Source organism: Lactuca serriola, chromosome 2 (assembly GCF_051521515.1).
Source record: "Lactuca serriola cultivar US96UC23 chromosome 2, Lser_US96UC23_V15, whole genome shotgun sequence".
Classification (NCBI taxonomy): Eukaryota; Viridiplantae; Streptophyta; class Magnoliopsida; order Asterales; family Asteraceae; genus Lactuca; species Lactuca serriola.
In genome coordinates, this window is record NC_136409.1 from 47,451,773 (window position 1) to 47,472,920 (window position 21,148).

The following is a 21,148-nucleotide window of genomic DNA, read 5'->3' on the forward strand; positions in this document are numbered from 1 at the left end:
AAAAAGACGATCACATCAAAATTAGAGAAAAAACTCTCAAAACCCTAATCTTATCCAATAAAAAGATATGGATAATCGCAATCATCATTTTATATTCTAATTCTTTTTGAAATCATATTGTATCAAAGATTGTTTGAATCAAGTTACATTGTTATATTATATTACGACTTTAATAAAAATACAATGTTATAAAATGGTCACCAAGATTAATTTAGACAAAATCATACTATAAAATAAATATAACGAACGAAAATATAATATAGTGAATTTTTTTAGATTCCAAAGATATCAAGTTGGATTTTCTTTAAAGTTCTACTTATTTAATTTTTATTAAATAATTATTTTTGTAACAAGGCTTCGTTTGGCGACTTTATATCCGTTATCCAAAAAAATCAACCGAGTCAAAGTACACAACGAGTCGACTCATCTGAGTCGGGGGAAGGGAAGAAACTAGGGACGTAGTTGTCATTTTCCTTAGACCTACCGCAGCTTTAAGTAGGAGAGAGAGATTGTGGGGGAATTTACTAAGAAAGAGGAAAAGATAAAAACAACTGTTTGAGGTCTCCTCTCTCTTTCAATCCTTTTTCTCTCTCTACTCTCTACTCAACTTTAGGGTTTTCAGCCATCACTCCTTGCTGATCATTCGCTTAGATCTGCAAGGTTTCGCCTCTAGCTCCGTGTTTCTACACCGATCTGTGCCGATTTCGTAGGGTATATGCTCGTTTCATCTTTGTTATTTGTGTGTATTGTGATGAGCTGTTATTATTGTTACTTTTTTCTTTTTGTAAAATTTTGCGTTCGGTTTTGTGCTTATTGTTTGAAGTTTATGTGTTGGAGCACTGTTATTTGATGTAATTTGCTATGTGTTGTTGAATGCGATTATGAGACTTCGTTTGTGAGAAACTTTCGCTTTTGCTTTTTTTTTTTTTTTTTTGTTATAATTTCTTCTGCTATATATTTTGTACAAGTTTGCTCTGGTTTTGGCTATGTGATTTTCTTTTGCTTATTGAAGAGTCACAAGGTAAAACATGACATAATGTGTTTTCTTTCTGTACGTTTTTAGATTTTGTGAATATATAAACATGCAGCAGAATATTTATGCTCATTTATTCGATGTGTTTGTACTATTTTTACTTCAAAAAAATTCCTTGTTGCTTTCACCAGATTTTACATAAAAAAACGTACTTTTGATCTTATATGTGCTCTGTTAATATTGTTTTATAATGACGCTTATGAAGTTCGCTAGACATACCTTCTTCCTCTTTTTATAATTTCGACTGTGTTTTTTTTTTTTTTTTTTTTTTTTGGTAAAATTATCTGTAGATTGTGATTTTTCTTACCTTATGATTACTTTATATATCATTAAATAATTCTAAAATTTTCTCTATGTTACTGTTTGATGTTTTTTTGCTATCCTTTTTGATGAATATGCTATGATGAATGCACTTTATTTTCCTATGGCTAAACTGTGAATGATTTTTTTTCTCTGTTTTAGCTGTCATAATGGTGAGGAAGAAGAGGACTGAAACCTCCGGTGGTGAGGGATCTCAGCCTCAGGAGGCTGTTTCCGGACAAGGTAGTGGTGCTCAAAGGCCACCACAGCAACAACAACAACAACAACAACAGCAACAGGGAGGTGGTGGTGGTGGTGGTGGCTACCAGGGTAGAGGACAGGGTGGTTATCAAGGAAGAGGGCAGGGTGGTTATCAAGGTGGTGGTTACCAAGGTGGAGGAGGACAAGGAGGTGGTTACCAAGGCGGACAACCTCAAGGAGGAAGAGGATGGGTTCAGAGGGGAGGACCACCACCACAGCGTGGTGGCCCACCACCACCACAACAATACTACGGTGGTCCACCTGATCAACCCCAACAAGGTCAACAACAACAAAGGCCTCCAAGAGGAACTGCACCACCTCAGCGGCGTGGTGGTGGTGGTGGATCTGGACCTTCGTATGCCGGTGGCCCTTCAAGGCCATCGGTTCCCGAGCTGTACCAAGCTACACAGGCTCCCCAACAGCCTGTGGCCACCTTGCAGCCTATTCCACATGTGAAACCAGCTGAAGTGCATCATGGCGAGTCATCTTCCACTTCACCCACTGACCAGGTTGTAGACGAGTCAGTGACTCAGTTTCAGCAACTCACTGTGCAGCAAGAAGAGCCCATGCAAATCGCACCTGCTTCCAGCAAATCCATGAGATTTCCGATGCGTCCTGGAAAGGGTAGCACTGGAATCAGATGCATTGTCAAAGCAAACCATTTCTTTGCTGAATTACCTGATAAGGATTTACATCAGTATGATGTGAGTTTTTCTTTGACCTTTTTATTCCTTATATGTGATATGAGTATGTGATAATGTGACCCTTTTCTTCATTCATATAGGTGACAATCACACCAGAAGTAACTTCACGTGGTGTGAATCGAGCTGTTTTGGGAGAACTGGTGAAATTGTACAGGGATTCTCATCTTGGAAAGAGGCTTCCTGCATATGATGGAAGAAAGAGTCTGTATACTGCTGGACCTCTTCCTTTTGTTTCAAAAGAGTTCAAAATCACCCTTGTTGATGAAGATGATGGAACAGGAGCTGCTAGGTCTCTCTTCTCTCTCTTAACAAAATCTTTCTTCACCACTTAACTTTATTCAACATCTTTCTAAAACCCATTTTTTTTTACTGCAGGAGAGAGAGAGACTTCAAAGTTGTGATCAAGTTAGCTTCACGTGCAGATTTACATCACCTGGATATGTTTTTACAAGGGAGGCAAGCGGATGCTCCACAAGAAGCTCTTCAAGTTCTGGATATTGTTTTAAGGGAGCTGCCTACTAATCGGTATATACGAATATCAAAAGCAAAGTTGTTAACTTTTGGTAACTTTAGGAGTATCTAATGATATAATATTTTGTTTGATTGAATTTTATGCAGATATACCCCTGTGGGGAGGTCTTTTTATTCCCCTGATCTTGGGCGTAGACAACCATTGGGTGAAGGTTTGGAAAGCTGGCGTGGTTTTTATCAGAGCATTAGGCCTACACAAATGGGTCTTTCCCTGAATATTGGTTAGTTTGTTAACCCTATTTGGTTTGTTAGGTTTTCTGCTATTCAATTTACAAAGTAACTTTGACCTAAATTTTCAGTTCATGTAAAGTAAAGCTTCCTTTGATCATACAACATTATAAAATCTTAGAGTAAATTATAAAAACGGCCTCTCTCCTTTCTAATTTCTACCATGTTTAGCTCAAATTCGAAACATCTTTCAGTTTTGGTCCTTATTTCAAGTTTCATATCGATTTTAGTCTTTGAAATCTTCAATAAGGGACAAAATTGATATGAAATTTTGGAATTTGGACCAAAATAAGAAAGTTAATGGAACCAATTTTGAAAAGGGTTTCAACTTTGTACTAAACTTGTAAAATTCAGAAAGTTCAGGGTCCAATTTTGTAATTTACTAAAAAATTTGCAAGTTTTCTGATGTTGTTTTGTGACATCAAAAGGACCAAAATAAGAAAGTCAATAGGACCAATTTTGTAAAGGGTTTTAACTTTGTAATAAACATGTAAAATTCAGAAAGAACAGGGACCAATTTTGTAATTTACCAAAAAATTTGCAAGTTTTCTGATGTTTTATGTAAAATTCAGAAAGTACAGGGACCAGTTTTGTAATTTACTAAAAAATTTGCAAGTTTTCTGATGTAGTTTTATGACATCAACAGGACCAAAATAAGAAAGTCAATAGGACCAATTTTGTAAAGGGTTTCAACTTTATACTAAACTTGTCAAATTCAGAAAGTACAGGGACCAGTTTTGTAATTTACTAAAAAATTTTCAAGTTTTCTGATGTAGTTTTATGACATCAATAGGACCAAAATAAGAAAGTCAATAGGACCAATTTTGTAAAGGGTTTCGACTTTGTACTAAACTTGTAAAATTCAGAAAGTACAGGGACCAATTTTGTAATTTACTTAAAAATTTGCAAGTTTTCTGATGTTGTTTTATGACATGTTGTGATGCAGATATGTCTTCTACTGCTTTCATTGAGCCACTGCCTGTGATTGACTTTGTAACACAGCTTCTGAACAGGGATGTTTCTGCAAGACCTTTATCTGATGCAGACAGAGTGAAGGTTAGCTTATTTTTTAAACATTTTGTAAATTGTTTTAATATGATTAAACACCCATTTAATTTATTTATTTATATATATATATTTTTTATGCTGACTAGATCAAAAAGGCACTGAGAGGAGTCAAAGTTGAAGTTACCCACCGTGGAAATATGCGCAGAAAGTATCGCATATCTGGTTTAACATCTCAAGCAACACGAGAACTAAAGTAAGAAGCAATTTTCTTTGTTGTTTATGTCAAGCTTTCTTGATTACATGATGATAATATTTATTTATTTATTTATTTTGGTGAAACATCAGTTTTCCAGTTGATGACAGAGGGACAATGAAATCTGTGGTTGAATATTTCCGGGAAACTTATGGATTTTCCATTCAGCATATTCAATGGCCATGTCTGCAAGTTGGGAATACTCAGAGGCCAAATTATCTCCCTATGGAGGTTATAAAATTTCTTTTATTTATTTTCTTCTCTTGTTTAATATTAGTTTGACAATAAATGCATTCTAATGTTGTTAATTTTCAGGTATGCAAAATTGTAGAGGGCCAAAGGTATTCCAAGAGGCTAAATGAGCGACAAATCACTGCTCTTCTTAAGGTGACATGTCAGCGACCTCAGGAAAGAGAGAAGGATATTTTAAAGGTTTGTTTTTTTTTTTTTGTTTTTGTTTTTGTAAGCCAAATTACAAAAAAAAGAACTATTCTGTTTTGCATAATTTTGCTTTTTAACCATTTGTACCTTTTTTTATCCGATCAAACACAAAACGTTTCAGACATTTTGAAATTAATCATCTAATAGGTTGCATCATGTCAAAATGGTTAAGTTGGAAATCTTTATAATAAAAATCTACAAAAAACCATGATGATTTTCTCCAATCATGTCATCTTTTTCAAATTAAATTTTTATGTTCTTTCTTGTTTTTTGTTATATAATGTTATGTTATGTACTCTATAATTGTTAAGAAAAGTTATAAATATGTGCTTTGTTTTTGCAGACTGTTAGTCACAATGCTTATGGTCAGGATCCTTATGCTAAGGAATTTGGTATAAAAATTAGCCAGAATTTAGCCTCTGTTGAAGCCCGAATATTACCTCCTCCCAGGGTAAATGAGTGAATTTTTTATTTATTTTATTTAAAGATAACCAACCATTTATTTAGTATTTGATTATTCCTAATTTTTTTATTTGCTTTTTTTTAGCTTAAATACCATGACACAGGACGTGAAAGGGATTGTCTGCCTCAAGTTGGCCAGTGGAACATGATGAACAAAGTAACTACCTGTTCTTTTTTTTTTTCAGTATTTTAATTAGCACCTAATAGAATCCTACATTATTGCATTCTAATGACCTTTTTTTTTGACAGAAAATGGTTAATGGTGGAACAGTCGCCAGCTGGATTTGCATAAATTTCGCACGAAATGTTCAAGATAATATTGCTAAAGCTTTCTGTCAAGAGCTTGCACAGATGTGCAATACCTCTGGCATGGTATTGTCAAAAAAATAAAACTTTTTTTTTTTTTTTTTAATATATCTATATATTTTTTAATAAATGCTTTTGTTTTTACAGGCATTTAATCCTGAACCCGTGCTTCCTGCATTTACTGGTCGTCCTGATCAGGTTGAAAGAGTCCTGAAAGCTCGTTTCCATGATGCAATGACTAAACTTCAACCCCACAAAAAAGAACTTGATTTGCTTGTTGTCATTCTCCCAGATAACAATGGCTCACTTTATGGTATCTAATTTAAACCAGAAATCTATTATAATTGTTTGTTATTATCAATTAGCATACTTTCTTTTTGCAATTTTGGTCCTTATTGATATTTTGTAATGTTTGTGGTCTGTTTTCAAAGTAAAATGACTTTGGTCCTTGAGTGTAACTGATTATTGCAAATTTGGTCCGAAAAATAGTCATTTTATCTAGAACTGGGAGCAAAACACATTACAAAAACCACAAATAAGGACCAAAATTGCAAAAAAAGACATATCAGGGGCCATAAATGTAATTTACTTTAAATAAATTTTCTCTTATTAGGATGTTATTCTTTTAAAACTCTACCAAGTTATAGCATTTAAAATTGATTTGTATTAGATGACATTGTTATAGTTTGGTAAATATTTTTGTTCGCTTAACATATTTGCTTTTTGCAATTTTGGTCCTTATTGATGTTTTGTAACGTTTTTGGTCCGTTTTCCAAGTTAAACGACTTACTTTTGTTCCTTTGTATAACTAACTGTTTTTTGCAAATTTGGTCCCAATAAGTGATTTTATCTTGAACAGGGAACAAACAGATTACAAAAACCTCAAATAAGGACCAAAATTGCAAAAAAAACAGATATATCAGGGGCCAAAATATAATTTACTTCGAATATTTTTTCCCTCGGTAGTTTGGTAAAAAATGCTATAATATCAATAATAATATCATATGTAAAATATTTTTGCAGGTGATTTGAAGAGGATCTGCGAGACTGATCTTGGGATTGTTTCACAATGCTGTCTAACAAAGCATGTGTTCAGGATGAGTAAACAGTACCTTGCAAATGTAGCCTTAAAGATCAATGTGAAAGTTGGAGGAAGGAATACTGTTCTTGCTGATGCATTGTCAAGAAGAATCCCTAATGTCAGTGATGTCCCAACAATCATATTTGGTGCTGATGTCACTCACCCTCACCCTGGAGAAGATTCCAGCCCCTCAATTGCTGCTGTAATAACCCCCCCATTCATTCTCCTCTTTTCCAAATTGTTTTCTTTTTACCTTTAATTTTATATTATTACTGAAAATGGAAATTTAGGTTGTTGCTTCTCAAGATTGGCCTGAGATTACAAAGTATGCGGGATTAGTCTGTGCTCAAGCTCATCGCCAAGAACTGATTCAAGATCTGTTCAAGGAATGGCAGGATCCTAATAGAGGCAAAGTCTCTGGTGGCATGATCAAGTAAGCCTTTTTCTTTTCTTTTCATCTTCTTTACTAGTTAATTACTAGTCTCTAATATTTTGTTATCATTAGGGAGCTTCTCATATCCTTCAGAAGAGCAACTGGTCAAAAACCACAGCGCATCATCTTCTATAGGTATGGAACATTCAAACTGAGTTGATTATGTTTATAAAGAAATATTCTGATTGTTTGATTGATGAATGCAGAGATGGTGTGAGTGAAGGGCAGTTTTATCAAGTGCTTCTTTATGAGCTTGATGCAATCCGAAAAGCGTGTGCATCATTGGAGCCAAACTATCAGCCTCCAGTGACATTTGTTGTGGTTCAAAAACGTCATCACACCAGATTGTTTGCTAACAACCACCATGATCGTAATTCTGTTGACAGAAGTGGAAACATTCTTCCAGGTATGCTAATATTATTTTTCTTTTAAAATATTTTAACGAATGTAAGTTTAATTTTTTCTTTAATATAAATCTTCAGGCACTGTTGTTGATTCCAAGATCTGTCATCCCACCGAGTTTGATTTTTATCTCTGCAGCCATGCTGGTATTCAGGTAATAATTTTATATATAATGCTTACCTTTACTGGAATATGTTTGAGAAGCTTCTAGAATTTTGTATTGTGGTGATATTGTGTTTGTGTGACAAAAACAGGGTACAAGTCGTCCAGCTCATTACCATGTGTTGTGGGATGAGAATAAGTTTTCCGCTGATGATCTGCAGTCACTCACAAATAACCTTTGTTACACGTATGTTGCTTTCTCTTCTTTCTCATATATATATGGCGTATATAATAATACAAAAATTCATTCCATTTTCTGTTTTGTTTTATTTATTTTTGACAGTTATGCGAGGTGCACACGATCTGTTTCAATTGGTGAGTTTTTTTTACTTTTGTTGTAAATATGTTGTTATCTTTTAAATTTTTTTTTGTTTATTAATGAATGTGAATGTGATATATGCAGTGCCACCTGCATACTATGCTCATCTGGCTGCATTCCGAGCGAGATTTTACATGGAGCCAGATACATCAGACAGTGGGTCAATGATAAGTGGTGCAGCTGGTGGACGTGGTGGGATGGGTGGTGGTGGTGGGAGGAGCACTCGTGCACCAGGTGCAAATGCAGCAGTTAGGCCTCTTCCTGCCCTCAAGGAGAATGTCAAACGTGTTATGTTCTATTGTTAAATCTGATCATTTATTACATTATTCTGCCCGGATATGATTTCTGTGTTTTATTATTTGCTACCATTGGATTTGGATGTTATGATTATGAGGGGTTCCTGGTTTGGTAAAAACACATGTTTGTGACGTTTGTTTGTTTGTGTGATGGTAATGAAATGACTTGAAAAATGGCTTTTTGTTTCTTTGTTGCCTATTTTTTTTTTCTTCATGTATTTTTTTAGACGGAGTGTAACTAAATCTGTCAGAACTTCCGTAGTATTTTTTATTCACCTTTGACTAGCAAAATGTTTGATAGATATAGAATGCATCGCTTGAGCAGAATCATTTTGATGTCCTGTTTGGCTGTTTGGCTGTTTGCATTGCCCTAATATCGTTTCTTTTTGAACATCGCCTTGCCATTGCTATCAACAGATGATGAAGATATAAGCACTATTGCTAATTTAGTATTGGATTGTCTTGTTTTAGTGGGCACCACCCCTTATACTTGTGACATTCCAAATCTCAAAGAGTTTTGAACAGGATGCGGTTACACAATGTATTCTATTATCACTTTGCCTTCGGTAGGATTCAAAAAGGCACTTAGGTCCTAAGTGTATTGAAATTACATAAAAGAAAAAGGTTGTTTTAAAAAAAAATATGATAAAGTTTATAGCAATAAACATGGCAAATAGCAAAATCATAGTATTTTATCGAGTAACGACAGCTAACTAGCTAACTGATGACTTGTGAAGCTCTCATTCTTTGTTAGTTTCGATAAGAATTTCAGATAATTTGAAATCTTATTCGGAATTATGTTACGCCCTGTTTCTATTTAATTGGAGTATTTTGAAATAGGTTAATAAATAATACGAATAATTATATAACTAAAGACTAATTTTTGTAAATCTGACAAATGAATTAATTAAATAATATGCATTGCATAGATGTGAAGGGGTATAATAATAATAATAATAATAATAATAATAATAATAATACAAAGGGAATTCGAAAATGGGGTATTTTTGGCAGTATGCCAAACTTCAAGGCCCAAAAATGCCAAAATAAAAAAGAAGGTTGTCTACTTTTCCTGGGATACATGCAGCACCTCTTTAAACCAAAAAAACTTGCTTTTCTTGAAATCCATTCGATTCTTATCCCTTGTTACACTTAGTCTTGATCTTATAAAGCCAAATTTCCAGGATTAAATATAAAATATAAAAAAAAATAGGATCATGTGTAGCTTCCCATTTCCCCCCTATAAAAAAACTAAGGTCATATACCCCCCCCCCCCTCCCCAATTTGAGCAGGTAGGGGACGGGGACTATGTATATACTTCTATTATCTTATGGATGGACATATATGACCAGTGGCGGACACAGACTGTTTTAGTAGGGGTGTCCCTCGTACTTCAAGCGGGTGTCCCTAACAGAAAAAACCAAAAAAAAAAAAAAAAAAAATTTACACTGCGTGCCGGAAATTGAGCAGTGGCCCGGGACCCCAAAGGCCCTACATAGGTTCGCCACTGCATATGACCTAAGGTGGTTTATGTTTTGGTTACTAGCTAACACAAACAACCCAAAATGGTCTTTTGAAGTGATAATATAAAAGTTTAACATGCTCAGCGTAGCCCAATAAATCAATGTTGAATGAAAACTGGTCAATGTTTACCAAGTCCATGTATTTGTGCTTTCCCTTCCAAGAAAGTTGGTGAACTCCCACATATAACAAGCGTATAGAGAAAATAGTTGGATGACTAGCTTCAAAAGAAAAACAAAAGTTTTAGTGTGAGGTTTAGAAGTTTACAAGGAAGAAGAAAGTTGAAGAAAAACGAAGTTTCATTACCGTAATGAACTTCTACATCGATTTCATCCATATCTGCTCTGATTATCCAAACCATCGTTGTCGATTTTGCTTCACAAAACTAGGTTTTTTTGTTGAGAAATTGTGGATTTAGATCGAGGATGAGTGAAGAAACTTTCTGATACCACAATGACAACATATACATGCGTACTCACTTGGGCACAAATGTAAAAAGACCGGCATACCCTTGCATGTAAGACACATATGACATTTAAATGAAAAAAATGGCTAACAAAGCCAATGATGAAGCATGGACATTTCAAAATAACAAGGGATGTAGTCTAAGTGAAAAGCAAATCATACGGATTCAACTAACAAACTATATGGTCCTTGTGGCCAACATAAAGTATAATTTTTTACATGGATTGTCCTTTTGGCTGCCAAAAAGTACAACCTTTTCATAGATGATCCTTATGGTTTGTACGTGGTTAATCCTTATGCATAATGCGATTGAAAAACATAGCGTTAAATGCATGTAATCATTAACTTTGATGAATCAAAATTTTCAATAAACGAATCAGTAACTATGAAATTAAAACAACACAATGATCTAAATATTAACAACTTAGCTCTTTGATTGATTTGAACAAGGTTACAATAGACTCTAATAAAAGAGAGTTATGAGCTCTAAGAAGTAAAGAAAAACATGTAATCTGATCTATGGACATACACACACACAAACACACACACACACACACACATATATATATATATATATATATATATATATATATATATATATATATATATATATATATATATATATATATATTGTAACGACCCAGTTTTGTTTTTCAAAAGAAAATTTTCATTTTTAAATAATCAAAACATTTCCAATGAACCACAAAATCTCAAGAACAATTGTTTTTAAATTCATAATATCAACATTTTTATTTCAAATATCAGAGTGTCCCATAAAACGCCTGAGAGAGCATGTCGCGCCATCAAGGCTTCGAAGTACCTGAAACAATAAAAAAATGTAAGCTAATGCTTAGTGAGTTCCCTAGAGCATACCCCACACAATCCACATAATCACATAATCCATATTAGCTATAAAAACTACATAAATCATATGAGCCATGCATACAACATATAAGGATGCCATAAAACCCTCCAAGGTCTTAAACCTAGTGTCACTGGAACCCCTACATGGTCTTAACTACCTGTCATGGGAATCCCAACATGGTCTTTACTACCAAGAAATATCATACAAGCTAAACATGCAAATATATTAGAATGCCATGGAAACCTTCCAAGGTCTTACACTAATGTCATGGGAACCCCTACATGGTCTCAGTCTACTGCCACGGGAACCCCCCCGGGGTCTTCCATGCAAGAGTTATACTAACATAATGCATAATCAATCAACAATCCACTTAACGTAAAATGGGTTGGCCTTGGTGCCTTAGACCCATTGGTATGGTGAGAAGACTCACCTCTCAAGAATGTTGAATTGCTAAGATCAAATAAGTCCCAACACGCAACTCCAACTCAACTGTCTATAACCAACATGTGATTAACTTGTCAAATCTTGGAATACCATAAATTCCCTCACAGTCAAACTTGGTCAACCCTGGTCAAAGTCAAGGTCAACGGTCCATGTTAAACCCAACTCGTCGAGTTCCTTCAAGGTCCATAAAACTGAAATCCCGAGTTAACTCGCCAAGTTATGCGAGTAACTCGTCGAGTTCTTCAGTGTCCAAGGGCCAAAAACTCTAAGCCGAAATCTCTAGGTCGAAACCCCTAATCAGCTCACCGAGATCACTCAGGATCCCGAAAACGGGTGAACCTTGCCCGACTCGTCGAGTTGGCTAAGCAACTCATCGAGTCCCTTCAGTCCTTTTTCATGTTCAGTCCCTTCCAGTGGAATTCAAGACTCCAAACTATAGATCCATCCCCCTAGGGTGTAGTTTCCACGTAAAGTTGCCAACTTTACATGCATGCAAGGCCTTAAGAGCCTAAAACACTCAAAACTAAGGTTTATACAAAGTTTAGGGCATGGACAAAGGCTGAGGCTAGATAAAGTGAGCAACTTTATGTCCATGGAGGTCTAGAGATGTCCAAATCTGAAACCCAATCTTCATAACAAGTTCCAATCCAAGAATGACACCATTATGTACCAAAAGTGACCATTTACTTCCATAAAATGAGATCTAAGCAACTAAAGATCAAGATAGCGACTTTATACCTCAAGATGGTTGTAACATCCATAAAATTCGAGCAAATTTGAAACTTTTTAAATCATTTAAAACCATTCGGTTATTACAATTTGTTTTCAAAATAGTTTAAACATTAGAGTTCCCAGAAACCAAAATCATCAATCGAGGAAGTGTACGGTCATGCCTTCGCCTTCCCACGGTCATCCGCTGAACCTGAAACAATAAACCGAAACTGTAAGCTCGAAGGCTTAGTGAGTTACCCCCAAAATACCAATGCCATACCGATATAACCACAACATATAGCATATAAGTAAACAACATGCATAATGAGCCTTCAGCCTGACTGGACCGCCTCGCAGGCCTACAGCCTATCTAGACCGCTCCCGAACCTTCGGCATGACTGGACCGCCTCGCAGGTCCTATAGCCTATCCAGACCGCTCGCTGGGTATGTTGGCCTACAACACAAAGCAGGACCGCCTCAACCCAACCCCCAACCAAACAACCATGTGCACATATAACATATAATCACATAACAATCTATAGCAACAGATCGATCTAACAAATCAATAGCATAACAACATCCTATAACCAGGATACCGACCTAACCGATCACTAACATGACATCATCCTATATACCAGGATACCGATGTGCACATAAATATCATACACTAAATCATATCATATTATAGTCAAACCGATCTAACAGATCACTAATCATAGCAACATCCCAATAATCGGGATACAGACCTAACTAGTCACTAAGCATAAGCATTTCACCATCCTAACTACCAGGATGTAATCAATAAACATATCATGCCATAATACATATACAAACCATAAAGGGTCGACTTTGGTGCCTTAGACCCTATTGATATAGTGAGGACAACTCACCTTTGATTTGAACTAAAGAATCGAACTCCCAAATCGCTGCCTCACCAAAAATCCCGAACAGCTGATCTCTCGAATCCCAGATCTATCAATACCAAAATATCACTTAATTCAAAACAATAATCCTCCATTTTACCCTTTGTCCAAGTTGGTCCATATCTAAGGCTCAAATTCATAATATAAAAAGCCCAACATTGGATAGGCTTCCCAGACCCACTAGTGGCCCACTAATGGCCTAATTTGCTAAAGTGGGCCCAATCCCTCTTGTGGGCCTTACCCTAAGCCCAAACATCTTCTTGGCCCACATTATCTGACTCTTGATGGCCTATTAAGGCCCAAAGGACCAAAATCCCCCTACATGGCCCATACCGAGGCCCAAAATCCATAAGGCCCATAACTGTTGAGTACGCTAGGCGTACTCCTATGTACGCTAAGCGTACTATCCAAATGGTGTGTACTGGGCATACCTGCTTGTACGCTCAGCGTACTCCCTTGTTAATTCATTTTCCCATTGAGTGCTTAATACTTAGATTCAGAAGCTACAATCACAGATCCAAGTCCTTTCCAACGTCTTAATCCATAAAGTCACTGACTTGGTGACTTTGCATGCCCCCCTAAAAGACCAAATCTCAAAGTATAACATTCTACTTCCATGGAAAAGACTCAAACTTCAACATGGATGGTCTTAAACTCTAAAGGTACCAACTTTATGGACCTTTAACCGCAGAAACACTAAGAGGGGAAACTTAAAGCTCCTGGAATGAAATCAAGACCACTAGATCTCATATTTGGTACCAAAATGAACTAAAACTTGTTGGAAGTGTGTCCAAGGTCATTAACAAGTTGGTGATATCTCTAATAATAGTAGGGTCCTCTTGGGTTTCCCTCAAGACTCAAAATTGAGTTGAATAAATAATAGGAGTAATTAGTTTATTAATTATTATGGTTTAATAATTAATTAGAAACTAATTAGAAAACAATTTGGGAATTAATTAACAGTTTAATTAATAGAAGGGTTAAATGTGAATTAATCAATAGTTGGTTAATCAGGAAACATTCCATAACCCTAGAATGAAGGGGGTTGGACGAAATTCCCTTTGGATAAAGGGAATTTCATTCTTAGCCTATCCTCTCCCACATGGATGGAAGGATAAAACCCTAGGAAATATCCAAGGCTGTAAATAGGGCCTTAGGGATTCATTCATCCTTGCTCATTTGGCTTGAGTATTCGCCACCTTCTTTCTCCCTCATTGTGGAAGATTTTTTTTTAGTTCATCCCTCCTAGTTTAATATTTGTTTCTACTCTTTTGAGTTCATTGGGTGTGAACCAAGAGAGGGATTCTAGTTTGGATCCTCATCATCCAAACAAGGTGGCACGCACAAGGAGTCAATCTCAAAGATCATTAGCTGCTAAAGAGGTTAGCATTCTTCCTTGTATTTTCGGATTTCGTAGGGTAGAAGTAATAGTATGAAGCCATAGATCCATAGGTTGCATATACACTTAGGTAAATTGTTTTGTTGTTTCAATTCTTCCGCTGTCTAGTTATTGAGTGTATTTGATGCATGTATTACCCAACAGTGGTATCAGAGCCATTGGTTCATGGTTACTATCACCCTACATCCATATTTTCTGAAAAATAATTGTTTGGAACTGAATAATGAAAGAGTAATTGAAAAATTCGTAATTTAAAAAAAACCCTAATCGTAGGTCACAACATGAACCTGTTGTTCACGACATGAACTCAGCAGATTCGGGATTTTCAATTTTTTCTTCATTTTTCGAATTTGTAGTTTTGATAAATATGGATAAATGTCAAATTTTAATTGTGTAAATCTGAAAATAGATAAATATCATTTAAATATGTTTATTTGAATTTGAATATTTATTTATTATTTAAATAGGGATTTAAATATTTTAATATTATTTATAATAGAGTTTTATAAATTTGAATATTAACCCCTCATGTTTTATTAATTATTAAATTGCATCATTGTAATTAATTTGAATTAATAAATAGACAACTAAATTTAAAGGTTTTAAATTTAACCCTTGTATATATGTTAGATCCATATCTATTATATGTATAAGAGAATTGCAATATGCATCCTTGCATATATTAAATATTAACATTGTCAGTCTTACCTCGACTAGGCGCACCCGTTCTAATGTAGGGATTTAAGGAGGTCTCTATGATTCCTAATGAGGTCGGTTTTTAATATGCTTCACACTTACCATTCTCACCGCCCTATTGCATTTTGAGATGGAGTTACCGAAAGGGTTTGATAGTGATGATGGTCAATCTAAAAGTATTCTAAATACAAGTATAAAACAAAATCCCGTTTTATTTAAATAAAAGTGAATCTTATGTTATCCATAAAAATTGCACATTCTCTTTATAACTTGTTGATGGAGCTCATGTGGTTAATCGACACGTCAATTTGAGAGTATAGGTAGAGAATGATGTGAGACTCGCGAATCTCAAGCGTAACTTGAGCTGGGGACCACACAATTTTGTATGGGTGATTCATCATCTATTCAATGATCCACGACATCCCCGTCATTGAATTTGAGATGAACATAATCCGAGATTAACATGCCGTTGATAGTCAACGAATCTCAAAGATCTAGGAATTTCATAGTGATTGAAATTGACAAAGAGCTTTGTCTACCTAAATAACTTCATGGTGTGTTTACGGTATCCATTTACACATCCTGAAGCCAAATATGGATCCTAGCCTTATTCTAGTAATTTGTTTTAGGGTAATTGCTAATTAAGGATTTGTATCAAACTAATTGGAATCTTATCTTTTGTATATGTCGAACCAAGCAAACAAAAACCACAACAATCTTCCTCCTCCTCCTCCTCTAACTCAAAACTCAAACTTCTCTCTAATGCAGGTTCTTAATAGGGAGAAACTCAAGGAGGATGGATCCAACTATCTTGATTGGATCAGGACCTTGAGGATCACGTTAATATATGAGAACAAAGAGTATTTTCTCGACGAAGATGTTCCCATACTTGGAGAGAACCCTGTCCCAGAATAAGTTACTGCCTACAACAAGCATTACGATGAATAAACCAAAGTGGCTTGCCTTATGTTAGCGACCATGGCTTCTGGTATCCATAAGAACTTTGAAACATGGGGTGCATTTGACATAAACCAGCAACTCGAGGAGATGTTCCAAGAGCAAGCTAGGCAAGAACGATTCGACATCGTTAAGTCCCTCATGGCATGTAAACTACAAGAGGGAGCTTCTGTGTGTGCACACGTCCAAAAGATGAAGTAGTACATAGACAGACTTGGGAATCTAGGTGTCGAGTTGCCTAAGGAGTTGGCCATAGACATGGTTTTGAACTCGCTTACTAGTTTATATTCTTAGTTCATCATGAACTTCAATATGAATGGCCTTGACAAGACCTTGATGGAGTTACATGGCATGCTCAAAACTGCTGAAGAGAGCATGAAGAAACCCAACAACTCTAACCCTACTGCTCCAGTATTGGCTGTTGATCGTAGTTCTGCTAAAAGGAAAAGGGCGCCTCAACTGATGGGATGTCAAGTCCACCAAGCAAATTACACCCTTTGTTTGCAAATAAAACGTAATATAATGGTAAAAAGGGGTATCGATCCTCGGGGAAATGGTTGTATTCAATCACCAATGCAATCCAAAAGAACTAGTGTAATTAAACTAATTAACTACAATTAGACTAAAAGAGGGGGGGGGGGGTGTTTGATTCCTTGAAAACTAAAAAAACTTGAATAATTAAAAATCTTGCAATTAAGCAAGTTGATGAGATGCTCAAAGGTTAGGAATAATTGGTTAACTATGGCAATTCAACACAATGAACATTTATGTGTTTATCATTAGGATCTAATACAAAGCTTATCCTTCATCCCAAATTGGTTATAGCAATCATGAAGCATGAGATGCCAAGATTCCTCATAGGTAGTATGGAGGTTGGGGAAGCCCACAACACACCTTCTTAATTAAGATCAAGGGTCAATTGAAGCAATTGATCCCAAGAAATCAATTAGCCTTAAGAATGAAGGAATCCCCAATTCCTAGAGGATGTCAAATGCTTACACATCCATAAAGGAGTTATGATTCATAAGCTAGAGATGATTTCTACCATCGTAAACCTTTTGTTCTATATAAATTCAATGATCCAATGCAAAATCAAAGAAACAAATCAACAATTGCTCATTCAATTACTAAGCTCATGATCAAAGCATCAAACAAGCATAAGAATTGCAAACTAGAATCATAAACATGGAATAAATTGATAATCAACATAAATCCTTCAAAAACCACAAACATTCACTAGTTTTCAGCCAAAGTCAACCAAATAAGAGTATTAGCCACTCACGGCAACAAAGTAACAAGAACAATAATCTAATTGCATAAAGAAACTACCTAAGATTTGGAAAGATGAGAGGAAATGGTTTCTAGCTCCCAAAATCGCCTTTTGCAGGTCTCCAATGGTGAAAAATCGTCAATGTGGCTAATGGATCTGATCCCCCTAGGTTATGGTGAGCCAAATGACCAAAATGCCCAAAACTGGGCAGTTGCGCGGGTACCCGCACAACTGAAATTCCACCCGCGCAAACGCTGCTGTGTTGCCATTGGTCCACCATTCCACTACTCCACCCTTCCACTATCAAAGATTCCTTTGGTCCCCCCTTGTCCATGTAATTTGAATCCACCAATCATCATTTAGCTACCAAATGGATGCTCCAAACCCAAAATTAGAAATTTATGATCCATCTTCACAAGCCCAAATAATCCAAGCCATCAACTTTAAAAGCCCAATTCTTCTTCTTTGATTCCACCAAGCCCAACAATGCCTCGGGAGCCCACTAAGCCGTCTTCACTCTAATCCACAATCACAAAAGCTCCAAAACCCTGCAAAATTCTTCATGCAACATAACAAGTCCCCGATACGATCCATGATAAAGAAATTAATTAAAATACAATGCAATACTAATAAAAAAAACTAAAAATCTAAAATAAAATAATAAAAAGAAAGAAATAAAATAAGCTATCAAATCACCTCAAGCTTAAACCTAACTTGTCCCCAAGTTAGAACAAGACTAAAATGAGCTCGGGATGAGCTAAACTAAAAAGAGAAAAAGAAAGATACCATAGAACTTGGTCAACATCAGTCAACATGGTCAGAATTAGTCCTTCAATGGACCCTACGCATCTTCAAAATGTTCCCCGCTTTATAACCATAAACCACATTCTTAACCACTTGATGGGCGAATAGATCACGGCTGGATGCGGTCGCGGTGTGCAAGACAAAGGAAACAGAGATGCGCCCAGTGGGGGCACTTTAAATCACCAATGTAGACTTGTATACTATGATTCCTATATTTGTCAGGCTAAAGTGTATAGTACGAAATAGGGCTTTGCAACACGACCTCCGGGCAAACATCCGGTTTCAGAGGCTTCTCCCTTGTACTGTCCTTTACAGTCTACCGTCTCATCGTCGGGGCCTTTTCTCACCTAAAATCAAAAATAAAACAAAAAAAATAATAAAAAAATAAAAATAAAAATTCTACTTAACCTAAATCTAAACCTAACAACCTAAATCTTCAATCTTGAACTTCTTTTATTTGGTCTTCAGTCTTCTTTGCTGCTTGATTTCCATTTTTTTGTTTTTTTTGTTTTTGTTTTTTTATATATAACATAAGTCTTGAACTTGGAACCTTGTTCTTCTTTTCGTGTTGCTCTTTTTCTTCATTTTTCTTCTTTCTTTTTGTTGCTTTTCTTGAATCATCTGTTATAGGCTCTTATTGTCTTCACTTTTTCAAATTTCTTCATTTTTTTGTGTTTTCTTCTTGGAAGGTCTAAGGAATTTCACCATGTAAGATAGGATGGAGGCTAACATGAACACCTAATGATCATTGATAATGCGCCAAGATCAACTAAAAAGGGGTGGGATATGACTCAAAAATGGGTGTTACCGAAAAAACTTGGTCCCAAAAGATGTGAATTAGGGGACCCACTTCAAAGTTCATCAAGCACCTCAATGCAAAGTGTGATAAACAAAATCTATCTAACTATCTACTCTAGACCCCTAGAAAAATGATAACCTATCCTAAAAAGGTGGCGAGAATCTAACTAAGCAAGGATCGGACAAGACTCGGGAGTACTAAGGGGTACTCCCTCCAAAACCAAGATGCGAGTCTTCAATATCTTCAATGTCTTCAAAATACCTTACCGGGCTAGTCTTTGCTCGCACACATTGGCATGACCAACCACATCCCTCCGCACCTAGACCCATTAGAGCTACCTGCACCTGACCCCCACACAAGCGGTCTCAAAGTGGTCTGTGAGGCTTAAAACGTGTCCCATTCATCAAATACAAGGAATTCCATATCAAGACCCGGGACCAATCTATGATTCAATACTTATGACTCGGCGCTATGGTACCTGTAGGGATGAGAAGACAAGAGAAAACAAAAATGCATGAACTTAAAATAGAATGCATCCAAAAAGTATGAAAATTAGAAAAGAAAGAAATAAAATATGCAATATATATATATATATATATATATATATATATATTAAATTTTTATGCAATTTTTTATGAATGACCTAAATGACTTACTCTAAATGCAACAATATACAACCTAAATGCAATTAAAAATAAAATATAAGAATACCTCACCCCAAGCTTAAAATGAAGCATTGTCCTCAATGCTTAGGATGAGAGTAAGGAAGGATCGTACCGGGATCAAGGTGGAGGAGGCACGCGAGGACGGTATGGAAGCAACATATGGGTTGCACAATGATGTGTGGATGGAGTTCTTGGATGCCTAAATACACATGGATGAAAGCTTGGTTGCGCAAAGGAAGCATATGAAATGGCTCGAAATTTTCTTATAAAGTGGCATATTTGCGCGGGTACCCTCGCAAACTTTGCGCGGGTGATGGTTGGGTCACGCAAATAAAGAATTAACGTCATTGGTCTCGCAAAGAAGAGGAAGGATTTGGTCTTGGCCGCGCGAAAATCTACGAGGGTGGAAGGCAGTCGTGCAAGTAGGTTGTGAGGGTGGTAGTCGGCCGCACAGAACTTGCGCAGGTTGGGGAGCCGGCTGCGCGCAAAAATCAGATTGCATCCCATGTGGGGGCAATTTGGAACTCGGGACTTGCGTAGCTAGGGTCGGTCGCGCAAAGTCTGTGCGGGCACCCGTGCAAAAGTCAAATTTTTGGAAATTTTTAAACTTCACCAAAATCACTATAAGACTTGTATATGCTTATTTTTAGGCCAACTTCAAGTTTAGAAACACCCAAAACTTCAAGAGGAGATTATTTATTCACAATCCATTTATTTAAAGTCTTTGCCAAGACATAATCCCACTTCCGTCAATCTTTGTAATTCGGGTTTTCCAATGTTATGTTGTCAAATTCTCCCGTGTCAAAGCCTTCATAAAAAGGTTTCAAGCGGTACCCATTCACTTTGAATATTTGATTCGTGTCCAAACTCTTAATTTCAACCGCACCATGATCAAACACTTTTATAACAATAAAAGATCCGTGCCATCGAGATCGCAAATTTCCCGGGAATAACTTTAAGCGTGAATGATAAAGAAGAACTTTTTGGCCCGGAATAAACTGCTTTCGAGTGATGTGCTTGTCATGAAACGATTTTGTCTTGTCTTTGTAGATGCTTGCATTTGCATAAGACTCGTTCCTCAACTCCTCGATTTCTTGAAGTTGCATTTTTCGATGCCTTCCACTTTCTTCAAGATTGAAATTGCACTTTTTAACCGCCCAATATGCCTTGTGTTCCAATTCCACCGGTAAATGACAAGACTTTCCATAGACGAGGCGGAATGGAGACATACCAATTGGAGTTTTGTAGGCGGTCCGATACGCCCACAATGCATCTTCTAACTTCAAGCTCCAATCTTTTCGTGTAGTGTTAACCGTCTTCTCAAGAATTTGTTTGACTTCTCGATTTGACACTTCAGCTTGGCCATTTGTTTGTGGATGATGTGGTCGATATCCGGTGTGTGACACCAT

General features: G+C 36.3%; 2 protein-coding genes across 2 annotated transcripts; one reads left to right on the forward strand and one right to left on the reverse strand.

Annotated features, from left to right (window-relative positions):
* The first annotated feature begins 571 nt into the window (after positions 1-571).
* Positions 572-8,408, forward strand: LOC145086216 (protein argonaute 1-like). The gene is made up of 21 exons (XM_079023960.1): positions 572-711; positions 1,496-2,298; positions 2,379-2,587; positions 2,674-2,823; positions 2,917-3,050; positions 4,004-4,113; positions 4,212-4,318; positions 4,411-4,549; positions 4,634-4,750; positions 5,103-5,210; positions 5,307-5,378; positions 5,471-5,593; positions 5,675-5,840; positions 6,551-6,810; positions 6,899-7,041; positions 7,114-7,176; positions 7,248-7,447; positions 7,524-7,597; positions 7,698-7,792; positions 7,889-7,920; positions 8,009-8,408. The coding sequence occupies exons 2-21, from the start codon at positions 1,504-1,506 to the stop codon at positions 8,227-8,229; spliced, it is 3,318 nt and encodes a 1,105-aa protein (XP_078880086.1). The 5' UTR covers positions 572-711; positions 1,496-1,503; the 3' UTR covers positions 8,230-8,408.
* Positions 8,409-18,493: 10,085 nt separating this feature from the next.
* LOC145089207 (uncharacterized) lies at positions 18,494-21,148 on the reverse strand. The gene is made up of 2 exons (XM_079027676.1): positions 20,582-21,148; positions 18,494-18,622 (listed from the first exon to the last, which is right to left on the reverse strand). Exons 1-2 carry the CDS (start codon positions 21,146-21,148, stop codon positions 18,494-18,496), a joined length of 696 nt encoding a protein of 231 aa, XP_078883802.1.